Below are 21,667 nucleotides of genomic sequence, written 5' to 3'. Positions count from 1 at the left end.
CAGATCTCTCCAACGCCTCTCGAAGAGAAACAAATCGGACGGTGGCGTTGCCATCTCCGTGTTGGTTGTATGCGAACAGCTTTATCTCATAGACCAGAGAAGGATCTGCACAAAAAGAAAAGACGGAAAGAGATGTTCAGATATGTCTTTTAAGCCACGGTAAATCAATAATTAAGTCAACTAAACCTAAAAGATTGATCAAATTGTGACACTTTCACTCATTTTCTTTGTTGAAATTCATAAATAACTTGTTTGTGCTTTGATTCATACTTTAATCTCCAGCACAGCTCCACATAGAGATTATGAGCTGCTTGTTTATGCACCCAGATCACAATTTTCAAATAAGGTTTCTTAATGAAGATAACAATACGATTTAAAGATAGAGATCAGTCGGTTGATGAAGCTAAATCCTAACGAGCTACACATCTCACCCAGCTGAGTGATGTTGTACTGTGTGACGTTGCGAGGGAAGAGGATGGGGCCGGTGAACATCGGAGTGTGGGCTCTTCTGTAGTACAGTCTGAAGCCCTGTTGTTGGCCCATCTTGGAGGAAGGTTCCCACGTTGTCTGTATAACACTGCTGTTCATCACCTTGGTGAAGAGAGAAGGGCACGCTGGCACTGCAACACAGCACAGACCCTTAATCAAAATGCTGCAACAATATGATAGTCGAAGTTTATATTTTGTGGTTTGAATAGTGACTACGCGTATTTAGTAAGATTTACAGTTAAGTGGTGACTACTAGCTCAAAATATTTCATTTTTCCCACTCTCAGAAAGCAGTTCAAATCTATATTGCAAACCTCCAAGCATGTTTATTATTAGTGATAGATATGCTGTGTGTTTGTGTTCTTCTTTCTCCAGCTCACCCTCCCCGTGAGTGGTCTCCGTGACACTGTCCGATGGTTTGCTGGCCCCATGGGATGTGTAGGCCTTGACGTAGAAAGAGTAACTGGTGGAGGCCTCCAGGTCTCGGATGATCTGCTGCAGCGTCGCCTTACTGAGGGCCTCCTCATACTCCATCTCCGCAGGGTCTGAAGGAAGAGGATGGGTTGAAAACACATAAATAGGAAAACAAATCAGGAGCTGGCGTTAAAGTGGTGGAAATGGGATCAAGAGAGGAAACAATAAATACAATCTATTTCTGTCATGATTTTATGGTTATTGCCCATTTTGCTGGTTTTATCAGAACAGCTCCGTTAGGTAATAGCTAATCTAGTTTGGCCCTGGGAGCCTGAATGATGATGGTTGGCTGAATTGCAGGGGTGGAGAGAGGAGATTGAGGGGGCAAAAGGGAGAGTTTCAAAGGCTGTGTTAAAGCATTGTATTGCTCTCAATCCAGAGACAACCAACCATAACCACTATCTACATCCAGCCCTCAAACCATTGGGCCATACCATCTTGCAAGGGTAATTACAGCAGATCCTATTGGTTGGCCCCCAGGGCCCTTAATTATCCATCTGATGAAACTATTGAGGAGAACAGCAGCTGGCGCTACGAGACCCTCACCCCACACAAATACACACAAGACACACATACTTGCCCAAAGCTGTAACAAACATACTGCATGTGTGTAAACAGGCATGCACATGTATGTACACACACAGACAGTATCATTCCAATACACTCATAGATCCCAAGGCCAAAATATATGAAGTTTAGTTATTTAATTATCCTCATTATTTCCCAGTATATAGTAGAGGCTAGGAACTCGTACTGTTGCAAAAACACAATTTTGGTAATTTATTAGATTCTATGATTTTACACTGCCACTGTAAGTTGGCATTGGATAGAAGTGTACCCGCACTGGGAGTTTCTGTTATCAGTAATTGAGACTGTTTATTGGGCTGTTGGGTTGTTTCTCTTTGGGGTCCTTTTCAGATTTTCTAACAACAAAATGCAACTTGAAACATGAGATCACTTCCTTGTGTGTTCATTTTGACATATTTAAGTGATCATAGAAACACCTTAATTAGCATTAGAGATGAGAGTGACAGTCATTTATTTAAGGGATGCTGGCACCATTTGTAATTTGTGTGTTAGTCCTGCTCGCCAATTGTTTCCCCAAGCCACTCAGTGTCAGTGATGTCTATCAACATCACTTCAGTATAAGCATTTCATCACATCATCATATCTAATGGTGACTTATTTTCATGTAATTTATTGCATATAGCCATCTAGATCTGCATTGCAGCCCTACCTGAAGTCTTGCGGATGTGCAGCACATAACCGATGATGTCCTGCGTGTTTTGCTCCGGCTTTCTCCAGGACACCTGGATGTTGGAGGGGGAGAGGGCCTCGGCCCGCACCTGGGAGGGCACACCGGGCAGTCCGTTGGCCCCGAGCACCGTGAGGCGGGCGCTGGCCTGTGTGGAGCCGGCGCTGTTCTCAGCGATACACTGGTAGATCGCCTCGTCGTCCTGGCTGACACCATAAATCGTCAGAGTGCTGTGAGAGGAGCAGGACAGAAGAGAGGGGACAGGAAGGAATCAAAGTGGGAAATAAAAAAGAAAAAGGGGGATGTTTAGTTTCTCTGACATCAATATGAAAGAGAAGATGTTTGAATTTTCAAACCCAAAGAAGTTCATTTTAAAATGATGTTAATAGTTGTTTTAAATTAATCTTAATTACATTTTATGATGTTATGTACCAAAGTTGTTACATAACTACAATTGTAAAAATCCCCTTGTGACACTTTTCTTTAAAACTGAATTAATATCTGTTTTTCTGATCAAAAATCGTTTTAATGCGTTTCGACAATGCATAACCAGTGTTTGTCATTTAGAGATGGAAAGCAACATCTGTGCATACAAATGAGACAGTGGTCTGTACTGATTGTATGTACAAAGAGAAACAATTATTACAAAGAACACAAACAAACAATAACAATGATATCTGTTTTTAACTAGTTTTCCTTATTGAAGAAAGTACTTATTATATCTTCTTCTAGTAGATACATTTGAATGTATAGTTTTATGTAAAGGACTGCACAGAGCAAAGAAGATGAATGTGACATTGTGACAGCATGTCAAAAGTGTGTGTGTGTGTGTGTGTGTGTGTGTGTGTGTGTGTGTGTGTGTGTGTGTGTGTGTGTGTGTTTGAGTGAGTTACAGAAAGAGCCACACATCACACACTTCAGACAGCAGCAGAAGATCCTCACTACTCATGCAGAGCGCGCACTTTCAAACTGATTCGTCTTCGACTCGAACTCACAGAGTAGATAAATCTATTTCACTATTTCAAAAAATGTAATTTAACTAGATCAGTGAAACCTTTCATCTGTCCATCCCCACATAATGTACTCACCTCATCACTCATACCTATATACACACATACACATCCTCCCACGCTCAATGCTTTCACTCTGTATTCCCTTTCTTCCACCCGACGCTCCCCACATCGCACATCTACAACTCTGCTCTTTGTCTTTCTACTGTACCTCTGCTGCTTCTTCTTCCCTCCCTCCCAACTGGCCTGTCTCCTGTTATAGGAGAAGTATAAGCCGTGTGTGTGTGTGTGTGTGTGTGTGTGTGTGTGTGTGTGTGTGTGTGTGTGTGTGTGTGTGCGCATGTTGAGTAGGTGTTATTAGATGAGAATAAATAATTCCACTCCTCTTATTTGCCCTAAGGCAAAAATAAAACATTTAACATACTATTGAAATGACACCCTGTGCTGTGGCACAAAAACAATTCTGCATGCCATTTTCCTACCATGGCCATTTCGTCTGTATTTATAGAGTAAAATGTGGAGGAGTAAATTGAAAACGCTCACATAATGTATACCGTGGCAATGTTGAAGGGCTTGTATTGTGACTTTATCTATTTTCTCTGCTTTAAAATACCTTGGTTTTGGCATTTTAAGAGATCAGAAGCGCCTTTCAATTGAAAGAAGGAAACCCCTCTGGCTGCTGGTTCTGATGTTAAGTTGAAACAGTAGGATTGAATGCCGCAGGAGTTCACCACACCCTGCAGCATCCCGCCTAATCCGCCACTTGCAATTTGTAAGAACCTGTTGAACAGATTCTAATCTTTCTTTGACGGACAGGTAGCATAATTGCTGTATTAAATTAAAATGTATTAAGAAATGACAGGTTGATCCCCATGAGGGAAAGCATGGCATTTATTGAAAGAACTACATATCAGCCGTGTGCGGTGCATGGGGACTGTGACCGACCACCTTGTGGACCTGTGAAATTGGACATGAAGAAATTGGCATTTCAGCTATCGACACACGGCGCTGAAGTCCAACCAGCCTCAGCGTGGTATGTCAGGATGGATTTGTAAGGACGAGGGGGTGCTGTGCCGGGTCAGCAGGCAGGATGGAGAAGAGAATCGTTCCATTTGCTTTTCAAAATTGATGTGCTGGCTGGGATACAATTACTGTACGTCTCTAATCTGGGTCAGAATACGCTGAGAGGTGGAAGAGTTATTATTCTCCCCGCTCTGCCAGGTGGATTCAATCTGGACAATTATCAGGTCAGAGAGGCCCTCTGTGTTTCACCCACTCTGAGCCAATCTCACCTCTGACCCCTGAGGTAGCAGCAGTCGCCAGCCTCAGCTCACTACTCAACCATCACATTTCTGACAGCCTTTCATATCAGCGATGGATGGAGTGTTTGCAGACAGGCAGCCCTGACCAAACGCCGCAAAGAGGCCCCGGGGACACACTGCCCCGATGCCACCGGGCCTGGCCGGGGGAATGCAGGGACATTTCACAAGACATTGCGCTTCAGAAAGTTCAGTAGCGGCCGGCATGTGTGCTCACTCACATGCAAGAACACACAGACACATGTATACATGGATTGCCAAATATGCGCAGTCTGATCCTGCTGACGTTTAGCTTATGAAATACCACACCTGATGTCCAAACTTCATTTCCAAATTCCAAAACGATAAAAGCTTTAGTGGTTTCAACATTTGGAGTATCCGAAAATAAGTTTATGAGTAAGAGACAGAGAAGTAATTTGGAGATATACTGTATATTTTAACTTTTATAAATTAGATTGTTCACATATCCCATATAAAATGTGGGATCAATAGTGTTTTTTGTTGGCTAAGACTTCATTTAATGTTTTACTAAGATAAGAAAGATTCTGTGTTTTGGTTTCACCTTTGCATCATATTTGGGGGTGAACCAATACTTTGTTTTGTTTAGAGACTCTAGAAACAACTTGGCAAAGGAGAATAGCGTCAAACCTGACAGACCTGTTGGATGCCCGATGTTTAGAATAATTTGTTTTAGGCTGCATTGCAATTTTGTTGATTAAGGTAAAAGAAAAACCTTTACATATTCTTATAAGTTAAGTTCTTTGTCTGGACAACTGTTTTCTTCTATAGGTAATAATAATAATATATAATATAATAAGATAAAAACAGTTTCTCTTTCAAACATCCTCAGTCAAGGAGAGGACAATACCACACAAGGTTCAAGGGACTTTTTAAATCTCTCTTATAATGATTTTAAATAAAGAGCTTTTAAATAAATAGTTTTGCCCCAAATTGTACAATACATTAATATTCAACAACACAGCAAGGCCACCAAAGATCCCTACAAGGCGTGAGAAAAAAAAAGAAGGATGGGAAGTCTGAGTGAGACAGAAGAAGAGGTCTGGGCGGTAGATGGCCTGAATTTGGGCTCTTTGCTTGTCTTACATGATCTCCAGAGCCAAGCTGTCCTATCCTGACAGGTTGACACCATCATTTACTCATCAGTTCAAGGTCACTTCACAGATTGATGGATAAGGCCGTGGGCCAGGGGAGTGGCTGACAGAGGGGCCTTGGGCCTGTTGTTCGGCTGTGTTTACTCACCGTTGTCTCTGAGCAGCACCCCATCAAAAGCCAGCGTGGCCATTGTTGATTTAGCAAGAGGGAGAGGGGGAGAAAACTATGGGGACAAAGGGAGAACAGGAGGAAGAGGTGGGAAAGGGGGAGGGGAGGAACGATGAGCTGTCTCTGGCCTGAGAGGAGGGAAGGGCCCAGGGATATGACTGATTACAGGCTGGGTCAGAGTTCAAGGCCAATGCCCAGGCCCCAGCTCTCTGTAATGGGGGCAGGAAAGGGGGATGTGGGGCACAGAGAGGGGCCGCAAACAAGAAAGGCAAGTCTGGGTGAAAGAAAGAGAAGAAAAAGGGAAAAAATAAAGCCCTTTGAAAGGATTCTGCAACGAAATGTCCAGGTTTGTGTGCAGCCTTTTCCTTCAGATGTTGGCCATTAATTATAAAACACACCACGATGCTCACACACACTTGAAGCATGTTCTTTCCCTTACTATACAACTTAAACTCTCTCTACACCAGTGTCAAAAAGGATATATGTATTCTAAATTATTTACAGAAAGAGAGTAAACTGATCAAATGTTTATGGGATCTTTCCTTTAAATCTTCATTCACCACAAGAGAGAACTAAATGTTCGTCAACAGTACAGTATCACTTTAAAAAAACACAGATTGGATTTCAACCTAACGATTATTTCACTGTCTGATGTGAGATCACAGCTTGTACGTGTTGGATTATAACAAGTGTTAGCTTTAGTGGCTTTATAGTGGGGCAAGTCCTTATATAGTACATCATAGCTACAATAGGATGTTTCTCAGGAGCCTGGCGAACAAGGCCCAATAATGTTCTGTTTACAGAAGCAGCTTATCGGCTTTTCTCTGACATCATCGCATCTTATGGAGCCTTTCACGTCGCTGTGTCTTCCTTGTTTGTGTAAAGTGTGTAAAGAGTGCGTGCGGACGAATCTGGATAGTGCAACACGTTGGTGAATTTTCATGTTTGATTATGCGTGTGCAGAAAACGAATGATGGCATGCACCACGGGGCTATGTGTGCACATACAGGGCTCACTTGCTTTTTGATTAATGTGTGTGCATGCATGTGTATGAATGAAATGTACAATCGATTCCCCTTCCTTCCCTTGTCCGATTTGCTTTTGAAGGTCAGCGTCATGAGAGATGGCTTAGGGGAGAAACCTTAGTGTACAGTATGTGTGTGTATGTGCTTTTGTGTGTTTGTGCACACACACACTAATTAAAATATTTCTGCTAGGTACACTGCACTCACTATATGCAAGCTTCCCGTATCCGATAGAGTATGTATATCTATCTATAGATAAGAACAGAATTGTTGTGCTGCCCAGAGCTGTTGAATACAATTTGCATATCATTACTGCTGTTTTGCCTTGGTTCACGAGGTAAATTGTGCCCTTTGCCACATCATTTCCCTCCTTTCAGGACCTCCACTGCACTAAAAACACACCACATAGCTTTTTTGGCTTTAAGTTATTTTTTTTAATTTCATAAACAGCTTAACTTGAGCGGATGGTTATAGCTCGCAGGGAGAGCATGTCGGCTCCAATGATAAATAAATAGTATAAAAAATAAATTTGACTTGACTTGATTTGATTTAATCATGGGGGTTGGTTGTTGGACCCCTTTCTCCTCTAATGTGTGTACTGCACATGAAATGTTAACCATGGAACGCTATTCCACTAAATTATATTCTGGGAGAGGAAACGCTTATATTTAACAATTCTGGTAACTGTTCCCAGGCCACGCTAGGTGTGAACATTATTTCACTGGTAACATATCACATTTTTAACCCTAACCCATAAATCAGTTACTCTATTTAGATCCAATTTATTGAAAACATTTCATATTCTTTTTGTATTCAAAACAGTAAAAATGACACCTGTAGCCTACTGGTTTGCAAATGTGAATCTTTGCTGGGATTTACTTTAATCTATTAATAATAAACAAAGAGTATTTTTGTTTGGGGTTAGAGTTTGGGACATTGTGATGTTCAAGTCAAAATTTCCCAAACTCTAAAAATATAATTTTTTTGTAAGTTTATTCATAATAAAATAAATCGGCAATTAATCAATGATTAGAATAATTTTTAGTTGCGAATGAACGCAATCCAGGAAATAGTAACATTATCAAAAACAAAATAATAACCCTATAATTTCAGGGTTAACACTCTGGATAGGACTGATATTCACATTAAACTATGAACAAATGATTACGACATAATGACAACGACTCAGACTGATATGTGTTCTTTCTGTTCTCCTCACAGCTCAGCTACACAATACAAAAAGATGCACATCACGCTGCCCTGCTCTCCATATGGCTGACTGCTTTTCCTGGTCAGCTTGCTGAGTTTATGAGATAATTAGCTAATGGTAGATCTCAAGCTGAGACCTGCCTACTTAACCAATCACAGAGCAGAGTCTGTGATGCATGACATGCACATTATAGCAGGTCTAAAGCATACACTAATGGTGGCAAGTGGAAAACGCTGTGATTCTCTGAACCCGCTGTATCTTTCTCCCTCTCTTCTAATTTGTTCTTCCTGCCGACTCATCATTTCTCATCTGACCCCCAGTTCATTTTTTCTCCTCTTTTTTTATGTCTGATTCCGGCCTTTCATTTATTTCTTCCCCTCTTTTCTTTCCTCCTTTGTTAGTCCCTCGTTCAATCTCTCTGACTAATATGGACTGGTGGAGGCAAGTGGGAGTGGAGCAGTGTGTGTGAGCGATGGAGGTGTCCGCTCCCTTCACTCACTGCTACGGAGTGCAAGTAATGATTTTTTTGGGTGCAACTTCAATATATTCACTTCACATCTCTCTTTTATGAATAATAACAAAATGCACGGATGGTTGGCTGCAAGGGTCAACTGGAGAAATGTAACTTTCCACATTCAGGAATGCATAAATGCAGAATTTACTTTAATGGATGGAGTGTCACAGTTTAAAACCACACACACCCAGAAGTACTAGCAACAGGCTGGACACTCAAGTGCTTGAAACCATGTGAAGGAAAACTATTGATCATGACATCTTATCAGCTATCACTCTGTAAAACTCACATGCAGCATCTACAACTGCTGAACAGTAGATCCAATGTGTAACTGCTCCTCTATTATCTCTAAGATAGATCTCTGTCCACCTACAGTACTGTAACCCACTAAATGCAGGTTTTACAGTGTGTGGCACTGGGAATGATAACTAGCAGAGCCTGTCTCGGGGTCCTCCTCCTAACGACATTCCTGGGGACTGCCATGGGAAAGCCTCCAACATCCAGTCAATACGCTGCTCGCATACAAAGGCACAAATAAATTGAGGCTCATTTCTTGGCAAGCGTGTATTCCAGCAGCTGCCGTGATAGAGGCAACAGTTACGCAGATAAATTGAAAATGTGATGATGCCAATGATCAGATCAAGGCAGCAGTGATTAATACTGACACCCATGTTACTTCTGCGAGCTCGGTCCAAGTTTGTCGTCACGGTTGAGAGGAGATCGGCGATGTGTTAATGACAGCTCGTATTATGTGGTGGATTATATCATTGCTCTATTTTCAGATTCAAATAATAATAATAATAATAATAATAATAACTGAACCACTTTCTAATAAGTGCAAACTTTAGTTTGTTTTGCAAGACAAAGGACGAAGTTGTTAGGGAGTCCTGAGCCTCTTGTTGAAGAACAAGACGCAAGGGGTGTGGAATTGTATTATCACTGGCCCCACCATTGTAACCACTGGCCCGGAGCATTCGTCCAACAACAAAAAAATCGACTAATAATGAAGAAAATTAACACATTTGTTGCAATAGAAGCCTAATTTATGGAGTAGTAGTAATGTATTACTACTTGTACTACAACATTTGAATCATCAGTTCTTCCTCATTTCCCTCAATTGTTCATATTTGGTTTATTAAAATAATGATATTGTGGCCATTGTTAAAAAATGTCTGCTGTATTATTATTTGTATTGTCTACTCTTCACTTACTTGTCAGCATAGGTCGGCATTGATGTACAGAGCCGACAGAAGACCTTGTTTATATTGCCATCATATTGAGAGGTGCAGTGACTCGTCCTAAAACCATGAAGTAAGCTGCTTCCCTCGACAAAAAGCAATGGGATTTCTCCACAGGGTTTTGGAAAATAGCTGGAAATAAGGTCTGTGGAAAACAAACCTGTTTGATAAATGCACGTTTTGTTCAGCCGGATAATCTCCACATGTCTACCCTACTTTTATAATTTTCGAATTATAAATCTAATCGATAGATTATAAAAGGGTTTTAGGACGCGGCACTGCACCACTAGAACCATTGATCAAGCTGGCTGAAACTTTCACTCTCCTTTAACTCCTCCGGTGACTTTCTTTTATTTTAAGATTGTTTTTTGCCCGGCTACCGCTGGTATTAAAAACATTTTTGTCGAATGGTTAGGTGGCGCGATAGTCTGTAGTGAAGGAGCGCGCTCCCGCTCACGGGAGCCTGCTCGCGCTGTGCTCCGCAGCAAACAGCTGTTTGCTTTTCCCCCAACAACGACAACCGACTCACGGAACGCTATGTTGTAGCGTTGATAAACGAAACAATTTAACTAAATTGCTAGTCAAAATACCACAGGAAACATTTTTGAAAGCAATATTTTTAGTGGCCCGAGCGGGCAAGTGGAAAGTACGTTATGCTGGCCCGGGGTGTCTAAATAGTGCTTCTGGGCCAGCGGGCCATTTATAATGTCGAGTCCTAAGTCACCCTTAATAAAGAGGTTAATAAGGCTGGATCACCATTTGTATTTCCCATCAATACGACTTAAAGAGTCTTAATATGGGTGACTTTTTAAAAGTGGTACCAACCTATCTTCTAATAGGAATTATCCATTCTGTTTTAAATAGAATGTAGAATATAAATATGAAGAATGCATTGGTATATCAGATGTTAGCACTGCAAAAGTCTTAAAAAACATGATGCCATAGAACTTTGCTAAGCAGACCTCTCTTATTTAAAAAAAATGTCAATACAAGCCGAAAAAGAGAAGTTTCACCAAATGTAAATGTTAGGCAGAGCTCTAGTTTTGTTTGGTTATTGTTTTAATAATAATAATAATAATAATAATAATTCATTTATTTTATATAGGCGCCTCTCAAGGTCGCCGTACAAACACATAAAAACAAGATACACAATACCTAACACCAGCATAAGAAACATAAACAAGACAATGCAGTATATAACAAATCAAATAAATAAAACAGAGGATGTGTGATGGATAACGATCAGGGTGGATATGCGAGTGTGAAGAGATATGTTTTGAGGCGTGATTTGAAAATGGGGAGAGAGTCAGTGTTGCGGATGTCAGGTGGGAGGGAGTTCCAGAGGCGGGGTGCAGAGCAGCTGAAGGCTCTAGACCCCATGGTGGTTAAACGGAAGGGGGGTGCATAGAGGCTGAGGGAAGCAGAAGATCTGGTTTTCTGAACCCAGAACATTCTGAAGGAATTCCTATATGATTATATATATGTAAGAATACAGGGAACATGTTTGTCCTCACCTGTTGTTGTTCCTGAGTTTGACGTGGCCCCCGGGCTCCAGGATCTGCCCGTTCTTCAGCCAGGTGAGCTGGGGCTCCGGCTCGCCCTGTGCCTGGCAGGTGAAGATAGCGGTGGTGCCGACGGGCCGAGCAATGGACTGGGGTGCTTGAACAAACTTTGCCGGAGCTGAAAGAGGAAGGAGAAAGGGAGACAGATTAATCAGTGCCAGAGAAAGAAAGAGGTTGATTTTAGCAGGTTCCAAACGTTATATCAAGTGTCAGAAGAAGAAAACAAAGCAAGAAAAAACAATATGATTAATAAGAAGAGAAAAGGCAAGACAAAGCGAGAATGAGAGGAGAAATAGGACAGCCCACCCTGAAGGCAGGCAGCTGTCAATTACAATAAAGAAGCACCGTACTGCATTATACTGTAGTATGATATAAATACCGTTACAATCTATAACACAGGGTCAATTAGCAGGATTATATGAGACACCAGATCAATAAAGATACAGGGAATTAAAAGAGAGCAACACATTTTCATGAAAATAATGTGCTACAGTTCATAGTTTCATCATTTCCTCTCTCATCCTATGCTACAGGCTTCCAGCTATGGTCAATTAGTGGTAATAACTTATTCATATGAAAGGATTCTGGTAGCAGAGAAGGTTCTTTCTTTGAATCAGTAATAACGGTTTTATCCGCTGCAGTTTAATTACTGGTTGGGTGCTGACAGACAGAGTCTCTCCTCTGCACTCGTTATTGTCCCAGACATTATCAGTGATTTGATAACCTGAATTATTTATGCCCATATTAAATAAGAAAAATGTTATGGTAATTATAATATCCCGGAGTAATCACTAGAGGGTAGAAAGCTTGAACACTAGGACTATCATATTGGATGATAAAAAACAGATCATTTAAATCATCATTACCTGGTAAGAGCAAATTGTAAAATGTCACCTTTAACAATAAAACTATTTTCAATTATGTTAAGTGACTTTTAATGCTAAGAAAACCCCTGCATGAATCTCAAATGGCAACAGTTGTTCATAAAGAGCAAAGCTTAAGTGTTTATTAGTTTCAAGCCCATTCCTCCAGCGTTACATCTTAAAAACAAGTCACACATACACAGGTCATCTTTTGAGTTAGCTTCTTTAACAGAAGTATGTAGTGCAATTTATTAGGGACTATTTTTCGCATCGGACTAATACCTTTTTGGTGCACATGTGAGCTATACAGTAGCTGCTGTGTATATGGGATGTCACTAAAAATATATTTTGTGCAAAAACAAAGGTCTATGGCAGAATGTCACATATAAGTCTTAGGCAAAAATCAATGTATTGTGAGCTTTGTTCTTTTCAAGGTAAAGCTTTACAGGTAACATCAACAGCAACATTTCCAGCCACTCAAATATCTTTGTTTAATGTCTTTATTTCCCTTCAATTTTAATATGTTTGACTTTTGTCCCGGCTCTTTTGTCCTCCTTGTTGTTCCCGTCCATAAAGAAAAACATTTCTCTGACACTTTTTCAATGTAAGCATTTCGATTTTCCCATTAGAAAAGCTAAGGGGCCCTCAGGCACTTGCATGATGGCTGCTGACAGTGTGAGGGTTCTTATATATATTCATCTTGTCCTCTTTCCTGTATTCGTTCTCTCTTCCTCTCTCACTCAGCGTGTACGTTCAGGACCGTCTTGAAGGGTGAAGGTCAAAGGGACCTCGATGAAAGTAATAATCTGCACCTGTTGGTTGGATCACAGCACCTTCCATACATCTCACTCTTTTTCTTCCTTTTGGGCTGTGACACTGTGACACTGTGACTCCTTCCCCAGTCTTCGTTTTGCTTGGATTTATTTTTGTATCCCAAAGGAAAACCTTAAAATGAACATAAATGAGCAGTACTCTCGTCTGCATTCATTTGGTTGGAGTTACTGGCCGCTATGCTTTCTTTCTGAACTGAAAGCCATTTAAAACCTCTCATATTCACAGAGGTGTCAAGTAGACACTAGACTATTTGTACTTCAAAATAATAATTCTTCAACAACCTTTAGTTTCTAAAGCTTTATATTTTCCTATAATGAAATAAGCATCTCCTACACTGATTTTAGGTAACAGTACATCGTTTTTTCCACAAATCCATAACAAACTCTAAGACATTGACACATGATTACCATCCATGGCTTTGTTCCTACTGGGGTGACACTTGTCTCTGACTTGACAGGCAGATAAAATGAAATATTGACCAGGATCAATACTGCCATGGGCAGTAATCAAAGCCTGGTCCATCTGATCAATATGTGAGTGTGAGGCAGATGCTGTATGTTCCTGCTTGGTGACAATTAATGCACCGGGGGGGCCACCCACACCTGGGCTAATCCCATTGGTCAAGCCATGCATCTCTCTGGCCTATCATCAAACACTTTCCTGGTACAGTTTACGTCACTCGTTTGAAGATGAATGCACAGAGAGAATAATAAAGCAGAAGAAAAGTAGAATAATAAAAAGCATCTTCGGAGGCTTAAATGACAATACCGGTTTTGCATGGTACAGTAGAACAAATTAACTATACATATAATTTATACAAATGACAATTTATTGACAACATATTTTATAGTTTTGTTAAAAAAGTGTTGTTATAAAAATATCCTACATTCATATACTGAAGGTTTACTGGACTGGATATACCTTCGTTCGAGTTGTGCTTTGTTGTGAAATTGAGAGTGGCTATACAATTAGACCTCACAAAGTTGGCCTTGTTGCATGGTAACAATCTGATCGTAACCCTACTACACACATCCACCTCTTATACAGAGTTTATCAGGTTACTACAGGGCTTTGCAAAGCAAGAGTACAACTATAGGATTGACGTTTGCACTTTCTAAATCAAATCAAATCAAGTTTTATTTATTTAAAGTGCTGTACATATAATAAAAATAGCCTAAAGCAAATGTATATGAGTAAGACTGCTTGTTACATTGTATTGATGATACTGTGTATATTGTTGGACTGAGAGACTAAACTCAAAGGAGTTATAAAAATCAAAACCTGCAATTCAATACGCGCAAATTGCTTTTTTCCCTATGGGAAAAGACTGATAACTACCACACTAAATAAGCAGGAGAAATACAGTCCTTTAGTTGAATGTGTCAAGTTGTGGCAGAACTTGATTAACACGCTGTGGTAAAAGATTGTGAAGTGAGAATACTTGACACAAAGACACAGTAAATCATGCCTGCAAACCATTGACATGATTTATCTGTGAAATATAAGTGTAAAGAATTGCTTAGATTATTGTTTCGAGCATGCTTCTTGAATTCACGCCAACTTGGTCTATAAACCTTCTCCTAACAGACGCTTTTTTATCTCTGATCACAAGTATCCCTTTGGACACAAAACACACCGGTTCACCCAATCTCGAAAAAGGTTTTTGCCATAAAAGATGCAATTACATGTGCCTCCAATGTACTAAACTGCTCATGGTTTCTTGTCCGTGTGGAAGGGGCAACATTGGTAAAAGCTTTTTTAAACAACATTTTAGTGACTTAAATCAATCAATCAATCAATAGCCCAATATCACAAATGTTACATTTGTCTCAGTGGACTTCACAGTTTGTACAGAATATCAGTAGTACTTAAAGGTTGGTTTTACAAAAATGACTGCTTCATTTGATGTTGTAGGTTTTTCTTTCATTATTAATTATATCCACCTTACTGATTTGAATCATGTACATGTCAGGTAAAATGACATTTAAATACACTTTTAATCATCACACATATACACACCAAAGCATAAAGTGATATATAGCCTTTGCATTTAACCCATCTCACTATTCGAAGCAGCTACTACCTAGCTAAGCAATGTTAGAAATGCTTTGTGTTGAGGATGGGAAGGCGGTGAAGTTATCCCATGGCAGTCCGAGTGCCTGCACACAGGGGTCCACCCACAGAATCCACAAGCTTTACCTAATCACCTGAATCCAGCAGTATTTCTGTGTTTCTCTCCACGACTCCTACACAACATTTTGAAAAATAGCACTTTCCTATAATCCTGAACTCACCTTGCACCACCAGACGTCCCTGAGCAGTCCTGCGAACGCGGGTCCCCGGTTTGTTAGCAGCACATACGTAGACCCCTGAGTGCTGCACACCCACATCTGAGATCATCAGGTTCCCTGTGCCGAGTACCTGGATGCCCTCCACACCGATGGGACGGCCGTCTACCCGGGGAAGAAAGAGAGAGAGACGAATTGAGAAGGATGGGAAAATAATAACTGTATGTAGGGCAGCAGAAGAAAAGGACCAGGTGTGCACATCTACAGTATGTTTTCATGTTACATTGAAGTAAATGTGTCAAAGTGGGCTTGAATCCCCAGCAAGAAAGAATAAAACAACGTTTACAAGTCAGAAAGAGGCAATGGTCGTTCTGTTATCGGTCAAGGATGCAGCTATTAAAGCCCAGTGTGTCATCCTTAGAATTGTAAGGTCATTTGACAAAGCAGAAAATACAACAGACTCAAATTTAATAAAGAAAGGATGCTCACTGAGTTCCTGTGTGCTGTGTGAGCGGCGTCCATGCTTTAATTAGTTGTCTTAAAGGTAACTTGTTGTCAGGGTGACATCCTACGGAGGACATTCATCATCTGTTTGTTCATTTGTTATTGTTAGTGCAGCTTTTTTAGTAGGTGTTCAGGTAATAAAAGCTTTCCCACTTGGGCTGAAACTTTATTTTCTTTATTCCTTTGTCTAACAAAGTACTTTTGCTTTTAAACAGTTACGCAGGAGATGTTCCAGCCGCCACCGGGGGGGCCAGGAACTCTAACTGCAGCGTCTAATCTCCTATCTCCCTAATCCATAGCTGCCTCCTCCTGCTGTACTTACATGATAAACTCACACTTTCCAGTGCTTCTATCTGCAGTCTCTACCCCAACAATGACACTAGTCTGCCTCTGATATTAGCTATGGGGCCAAGGGGGCATACTGATCCTATTTATGACTTCCATCTGCAGCCTGTAAACCTGTATGGTCCAGATTTGACATGTTAAATGGCCAGTCAGGAAGGCAGGGAGATGGCCACCATTTTGGACTCCATAAAAACCATATGGTCACAAAACAGCGCTTTTATACCTTTAATGAAAATGATTAAAGCATAGCCAGTTCTAGTTTATGCTGTGTGATTAAGTCTTCCTTTAAATAACACTCATGTGTTTATTACAAAACATAGAAAACAATATAGATTATGAAGGGATTATAAAGGGATTAACAATAACAAGATCAACAATAAAACAGACAATTTGGACAAATTCAGTGAAAATAATGATGCAATTAAAATCAGCTAATGTGAAGATATGAGTTGTGGCATGCTCTTTAATCAGATATCAGATATATTTACTGGCCCTACATTGCAAAGCATCACAGAAAACACACAGTCCCTCTCACAGCTTTTCAGGTGAAGTGAACAATCCACACAAATCTATTAAACGTAATCCAATGAAGATGTAATCTGGTGATGATGGATTATGTAGAGAACAATATTAGTAATTAATCATGACAAATTATTGAAATGCAATAAATCACTCTAGCTTCCCTGCCGAGCCGTTTTGCTCTGCGTCTGTCACTACGATTTGTTTAATTGCTATTATTTCATTTTTTCACTAACTTCTCAGTCCAGAGAGCTTTTGTCTCATCAAAAGCCGTCTTGTTCTTTTCTTACCTTTTTCTACTATATTTCTTTCTCTCTCTCTTGCCCCCTCAATCAGTTTCTCTCTGTAAGGCACTAATTAACTTAGTGTCAGAAGAGAAAGAGCACAAGCTAGTGGGCTGTGGTGCTGTTGAATGAATAGCAGCAAACAAACTCTGGCCTTAAGAGTGACTGATGTGAAACTATCAGATTCATTATGCACCTTGTCCCAGCCTCCCTGCCATAATCTAATTCATACAAATCCCATCGTGTTAGCATTTCATTCTAGTGACATTGTGTAAACCAATACCCTCAATCTGATTATGCCCAAATGCTTGGGAGGGGCTGCAATTTACATTTAGAGCAGCAAATCAGATTGCATAATAGGTAAAGAAAATAGATACCTGATTGGAAAAATGGTCACGACAAACCTTGAGTGATAGTAAAGACAAAATGTGGGAGGGGGAAACTAATGGTATACAGTGTTGGGTGTAACGCGTTACAAAATTAACGGAGTTACAGTAATATATTACTTTTTGCTGTAACAAAGTAATGTAACGCATTACTAATGAAATGTGGGTAATATATTACCCGTTACAATGCTCAGTAATGCAGTTACAACACATTTTAACCCGACATTAAATGGTGTTTTGTTTTTTAAGAATGTACTAACATAGCGAGACATTCCGACACCAGACAAATTGTGCGGGTAGTTTAGTAAACCTGGTGTGTTTACCCTTTAGGCTTCACGTCGGGATCGTCGGGGCAGTTGAATGTTGTGCACCCTCTATTCAAAAAAGAGAACGGAGCGAAAAATACAAACAACAAATTGTGTCAGGTGCGCGTGACCTGCTCCGCTGCGCGTGCATCATTTCCAAAGTGCTTCCACAGCAGTGACACACATCTGTGGATAATCATTTATACGAAAATGGTTAAAGCAACCATCACTAAACGCCAGCAACACTGCATCTACTGCAGACCGTAGCAACAGGTCAGATGGGGACATCACGTGAGCCTCCGTTGTGGACACTAGCTTACTCCCGCCTGACTCGCCCCGAAGCAGCAGTCTTTGTCGCCCGAAACTACGCCGCCCCTCTGCGGCCCGCAGGTGCCAGGATACCACGGCAAAACAGAGCCCGCTCAGGTATATCTAAACAAGTACCCGCCTGTACAGTGGGGTTAGGCGGTCATTTTGCAGCTCGTGGTATACAAATAGACAAGGGCTAGAATATTCATGTGAAAATAGTGCCATATTCTGCCATGCCTGTAGAAATGTTGGGTCAAACATAATGCATACAATAGCAGTAGCACAGATGCCTTCACCACGAATGGCTACAAAAAGATCTCATATCCCAAGCTTATCAACAAGCTAATGTTGCAGCTGAAATGTTCTCCAGGTCACAAAGTCAACCTCACATGATGATGTGATCCAGTTTTCAAGCACAGTACATATTCTCTTCCCAGAGTATATGATAATGATGATGTTATCACAACTTTCCTACAAGGAAATAGTGCTGCTTGGTGATTTTAATTGGGACTGGTTAACTTCTGTGTCAGAGGATTTTAAAAACCTGTACCTCTTTGAATTTTACCCAGATTATAGACAGTCCTACTCGCCCAAATATTAAGTCCCCAAATAAATCTTCTTTAATTTATCTAATTTTAACAAATGTTCCACATAAATACTCATCTGTGGGAGTATTTGCTAATGATGTGAGTAACCACTGCCTCAATTAGGGACACGAAGGTCCAAAAGGTTAAACCACGTGTCATCACAAAGAGAGACAAAAAACACTTTGTGGAGCAGGGTTTTTTACATGATCTGTTTGATTTTGATTGGGGTAGAATCAATTTGTGTGCTAATGTAGAAACTGCATGGTCTTGTTTTTATCTTGGTTTTATGAAAATGATAGATAGACATGCACCTCTGCGTAAATTTAGAGTGAAGGGACGAAACAATCCCTGGTTTTCTGCTAAGCTGTCCAGTCTACTTCATGAGAGAAATAATGCTTGGGCTAAGGCTAGGAAATCAGGCTCAGAGGTAGAATGGCTACGTTTTAGGCAGCTAAGAAATAGCTTCACATCTCAAATAAAAAGTGCTAAATCAAAGTACTATTTGTCAGTTACCACAGAAAACCTGAATAATCCTAGGACATTTTGGAAAGCCATAAAATCGATTTCCACTGGGGATATCCCAAATGAGCTACCTCCGTGCCTTACCACAGCATCTGGCTCTATATCGGACAGGGCTACTATGCTAAATTGCTTTAATAAGCATTTTGTGTCTTGTGGCTCTCTGTTTGGCTGTGTGGCTCCTGTGAACACTCCAATCCTTGACTCTGAACAATGTGGTCTGGAAAACCCTTTCAGTTTTACTCCTTTAACTATTGGTATTGTTCATGAAGCATTATCCAAGTTAGATCCTAGGAAACCGGCTGGCCCGGACAACTTAGAACCTTTCTTTTTAAAGATAGCTGCAGATTTTATTGCTCCACCTCTTACTTCTCTTTTTAACCTCTCCCTCAGCACAAATACAATTCCAAAAGTATGGAAGTCTGCTTATGTCTTGCCGTTACTGAAAGGAGGGGAGGCAACTATTTTAAATAACTATAGGCCAATCTCTAAATTGTCAGTTCTGGCTAAGGTGCTCGAACGACTTGTGAGTGAACAAGTAAAGGAGTTTTTATGTATAAATGATATCCTGTCTAATCATCAGTCAGGCTTCAGAAGGAAACACAGCACCATCACTGCGACAATGAAAGTGGTAAATGACATTACTAGTATTTTAGATAATAAGCAGAGTTGTGCAGCTCTGTTTATTGACCTTTCCAAAGCGTTTGACACCGTTGATCATCGCATCTTAAAGCAGAGGCTACTCAGTATTGGCATATCCAGCCTTGCAGTGGGGTGGTTTGTGAACTACCTCTCTGAAAGGTCCCAATGTGTTCATTTTGATGGACTGTCTTCTGAATGGTTAAACATTTCTAATGGTGTACCACAAGGTTCTGTTTTAGGACCACTTTTATTCTCCATATATATCAACAGTTTAGGTGATAATGTGGATGAAGCTACTTTACATTTTTATGCGGATGATACTGTAATGTATTGTGCAGGTCCCTCCATTAAAGAGGCTCAAATTACAGGCTGTTTTTAACACTATTCAGACTCAGCTCTCTGAATTAAAGCTTCTTTTAAAATGTGGATAAAACCAAGGTAATGCTCTTTTCAAAAGAAAAAAAGACACCAGAGCCTGTTTTAGATATTGTAACTACGCAAGGAACAAAACTTGAAGTTGTTGCCTGTTACAAATACCTTGGTATCTGGCTTGATGATTGTCTCTCTTTTAAACTTCATGTCAATAACCTGCTTAAAAAACTGAGGGTTAGGCTAGGTTTCTTTTTCAGAAACAAGTCCTGTTTCTCGCTTGAGGCCAGGAAAAGGCTAGTCACTGTGACCTTTTTACCTGTGCTGGACTATGGTGATTTGTTGTATATGAATGCACCTGCCAATTACCTGAGCAAATTGGATGCTGCGTATCACAGTGCTCTGAGATTTGTCACAAATTGTAAAGCGCTTACACATCACTGTACACTGTATACCAAGGCAGGTTTACCATCACTCTCTGTACGGAGGCTCAGTCATTGGTACACGTTTATCTATAAAGCTTTGTTGGGTAAACTCCCGTATTATATCTGCTCTCTGATCACACACAGAGTTGCAAGCAGCTATTGTCTGAGATCACATGATGTAGTCTTGTTAGATGTGCCAAGAGCAAGGACTGTCTTAGGTAAGACAGCTTTTATGTGCGCAGCTCCACTTGCTTGGAACAATCTTCAGCAAGAATTGAAACTGAGCAATCTCATTCCTCTGCATGTTTTTAAAGCTAGGCTAAATGAAATGCTTGCTGATACAATGGGCACTTGTAAATGTCTATAACTATGTATCCTGTAAATATAATGTATAATGTCCTTTATTGTTTTATGTTTCATGTGGAACCTATATGCTGCAGGTCTCCCTTGAAAAAGAGATCTATGATCTCAATGGGACCAATCTGGATAAATAAAGGTTGGAAATGAAATGAAAATGATGGGACCAAGGTGATGATGTAGTACATGGTTTAAATAATACTTTTGCTTTTCAATGTTTGCCATTTCAAACCATGAGCTGGTTAAAATCATATTTGCCTTGATTAACAATATATTCTCATTTGTTTTATCAGTACAGTTTTGAAGCTTTTGTGATTTTCCATAGTCCACTTTGGACTATATGAGATATTTCAGGATTGCACTTTTAACTTACTTGAAATGTTCTCACTTGGTTTCAAAACATAACAAATGCCATAATCTGTTCATTGGGGACCATCAATGCTATTTTTCATTGCTGTTGCCGGCCACTATTGCTCATGTAAACCTACTACTGCTGCGCCCCCTGTAACCTCAGAGGCACCCCAAGTCATTTTGTTCTGGACCCGGGCCTGTACACGGCCATATACTAAACACACTACAGAGCCCATTCCGTGTCCTGTTATTATTCACTTCCTCTCTGCCTTCTTCTGGTGATTTATCTGACGTCCAGCGCTCCGTCTTTTAACCTCTTTTCCTTTCTCTTTCTTGATCCTCCTTAGCAACCTTCATTATAGTCCTTGACAGTGGTCTGTACTGTATTAACAACGTGTCACATG

At 40.4% G+C, this 21,667-nt stretch overlaps 1 protein-coding gene across 1 annotated transcript in view; it reads right to left on the bottom strand.

Annotated features, from left to right (window-relative positions):
- Positions 1-21,667, bottom strand: part of igdcc3 (immunoglobulin superfamily, DCC subclass, member 3) — a 64,541-nt gene that overhangs the window by 7,527 nt on the left and 35,347 nt on the right. The window contains exons 6-11 of the mRNA XM_034103409.1: positions 15,368-15,526; positions 11,329-11,494; positions 2,200-2,447; positions 869-1,033; positions 432-620; positions 1-105 (exon numbers count right to left, since the gene is read on the bottom strand). Of these exons, the coding sequence (XP_033959300.1) occupies positions 1-105; positions 432-620; positions 869-1,033; positions 2,200-2,447; positions 11,329-11,494; positions 15,368-15,526 (1,032 nt within the window). The remainder of the gene's footprint in view (positions 106-431; positions 621-868; positions 1,034-2,199; positions 2,448-11,328; positions 11,495-15,367; positions 15,527-21,667) is intronic.

Source organism: Pseudochaenichthys georgianus, chromosome 3, assembly GCF_902827115.2.
Source record: "Pseudochaenichthys georgianus chromosome 3, fPseGeo1.2, whole genome shotgun sequence".
Taxonomy (NCBI): domain Eukaryota; kingdom Metazoa; phylum Chordata; class Actinopteri; order Perciformes; family Channichthyidae; genus Pseudochaenichthys; species Pseudochaenichthys georgianus.
This window is presented reverse-complemented; position numbering and strand designations above follow the sequence as displayed.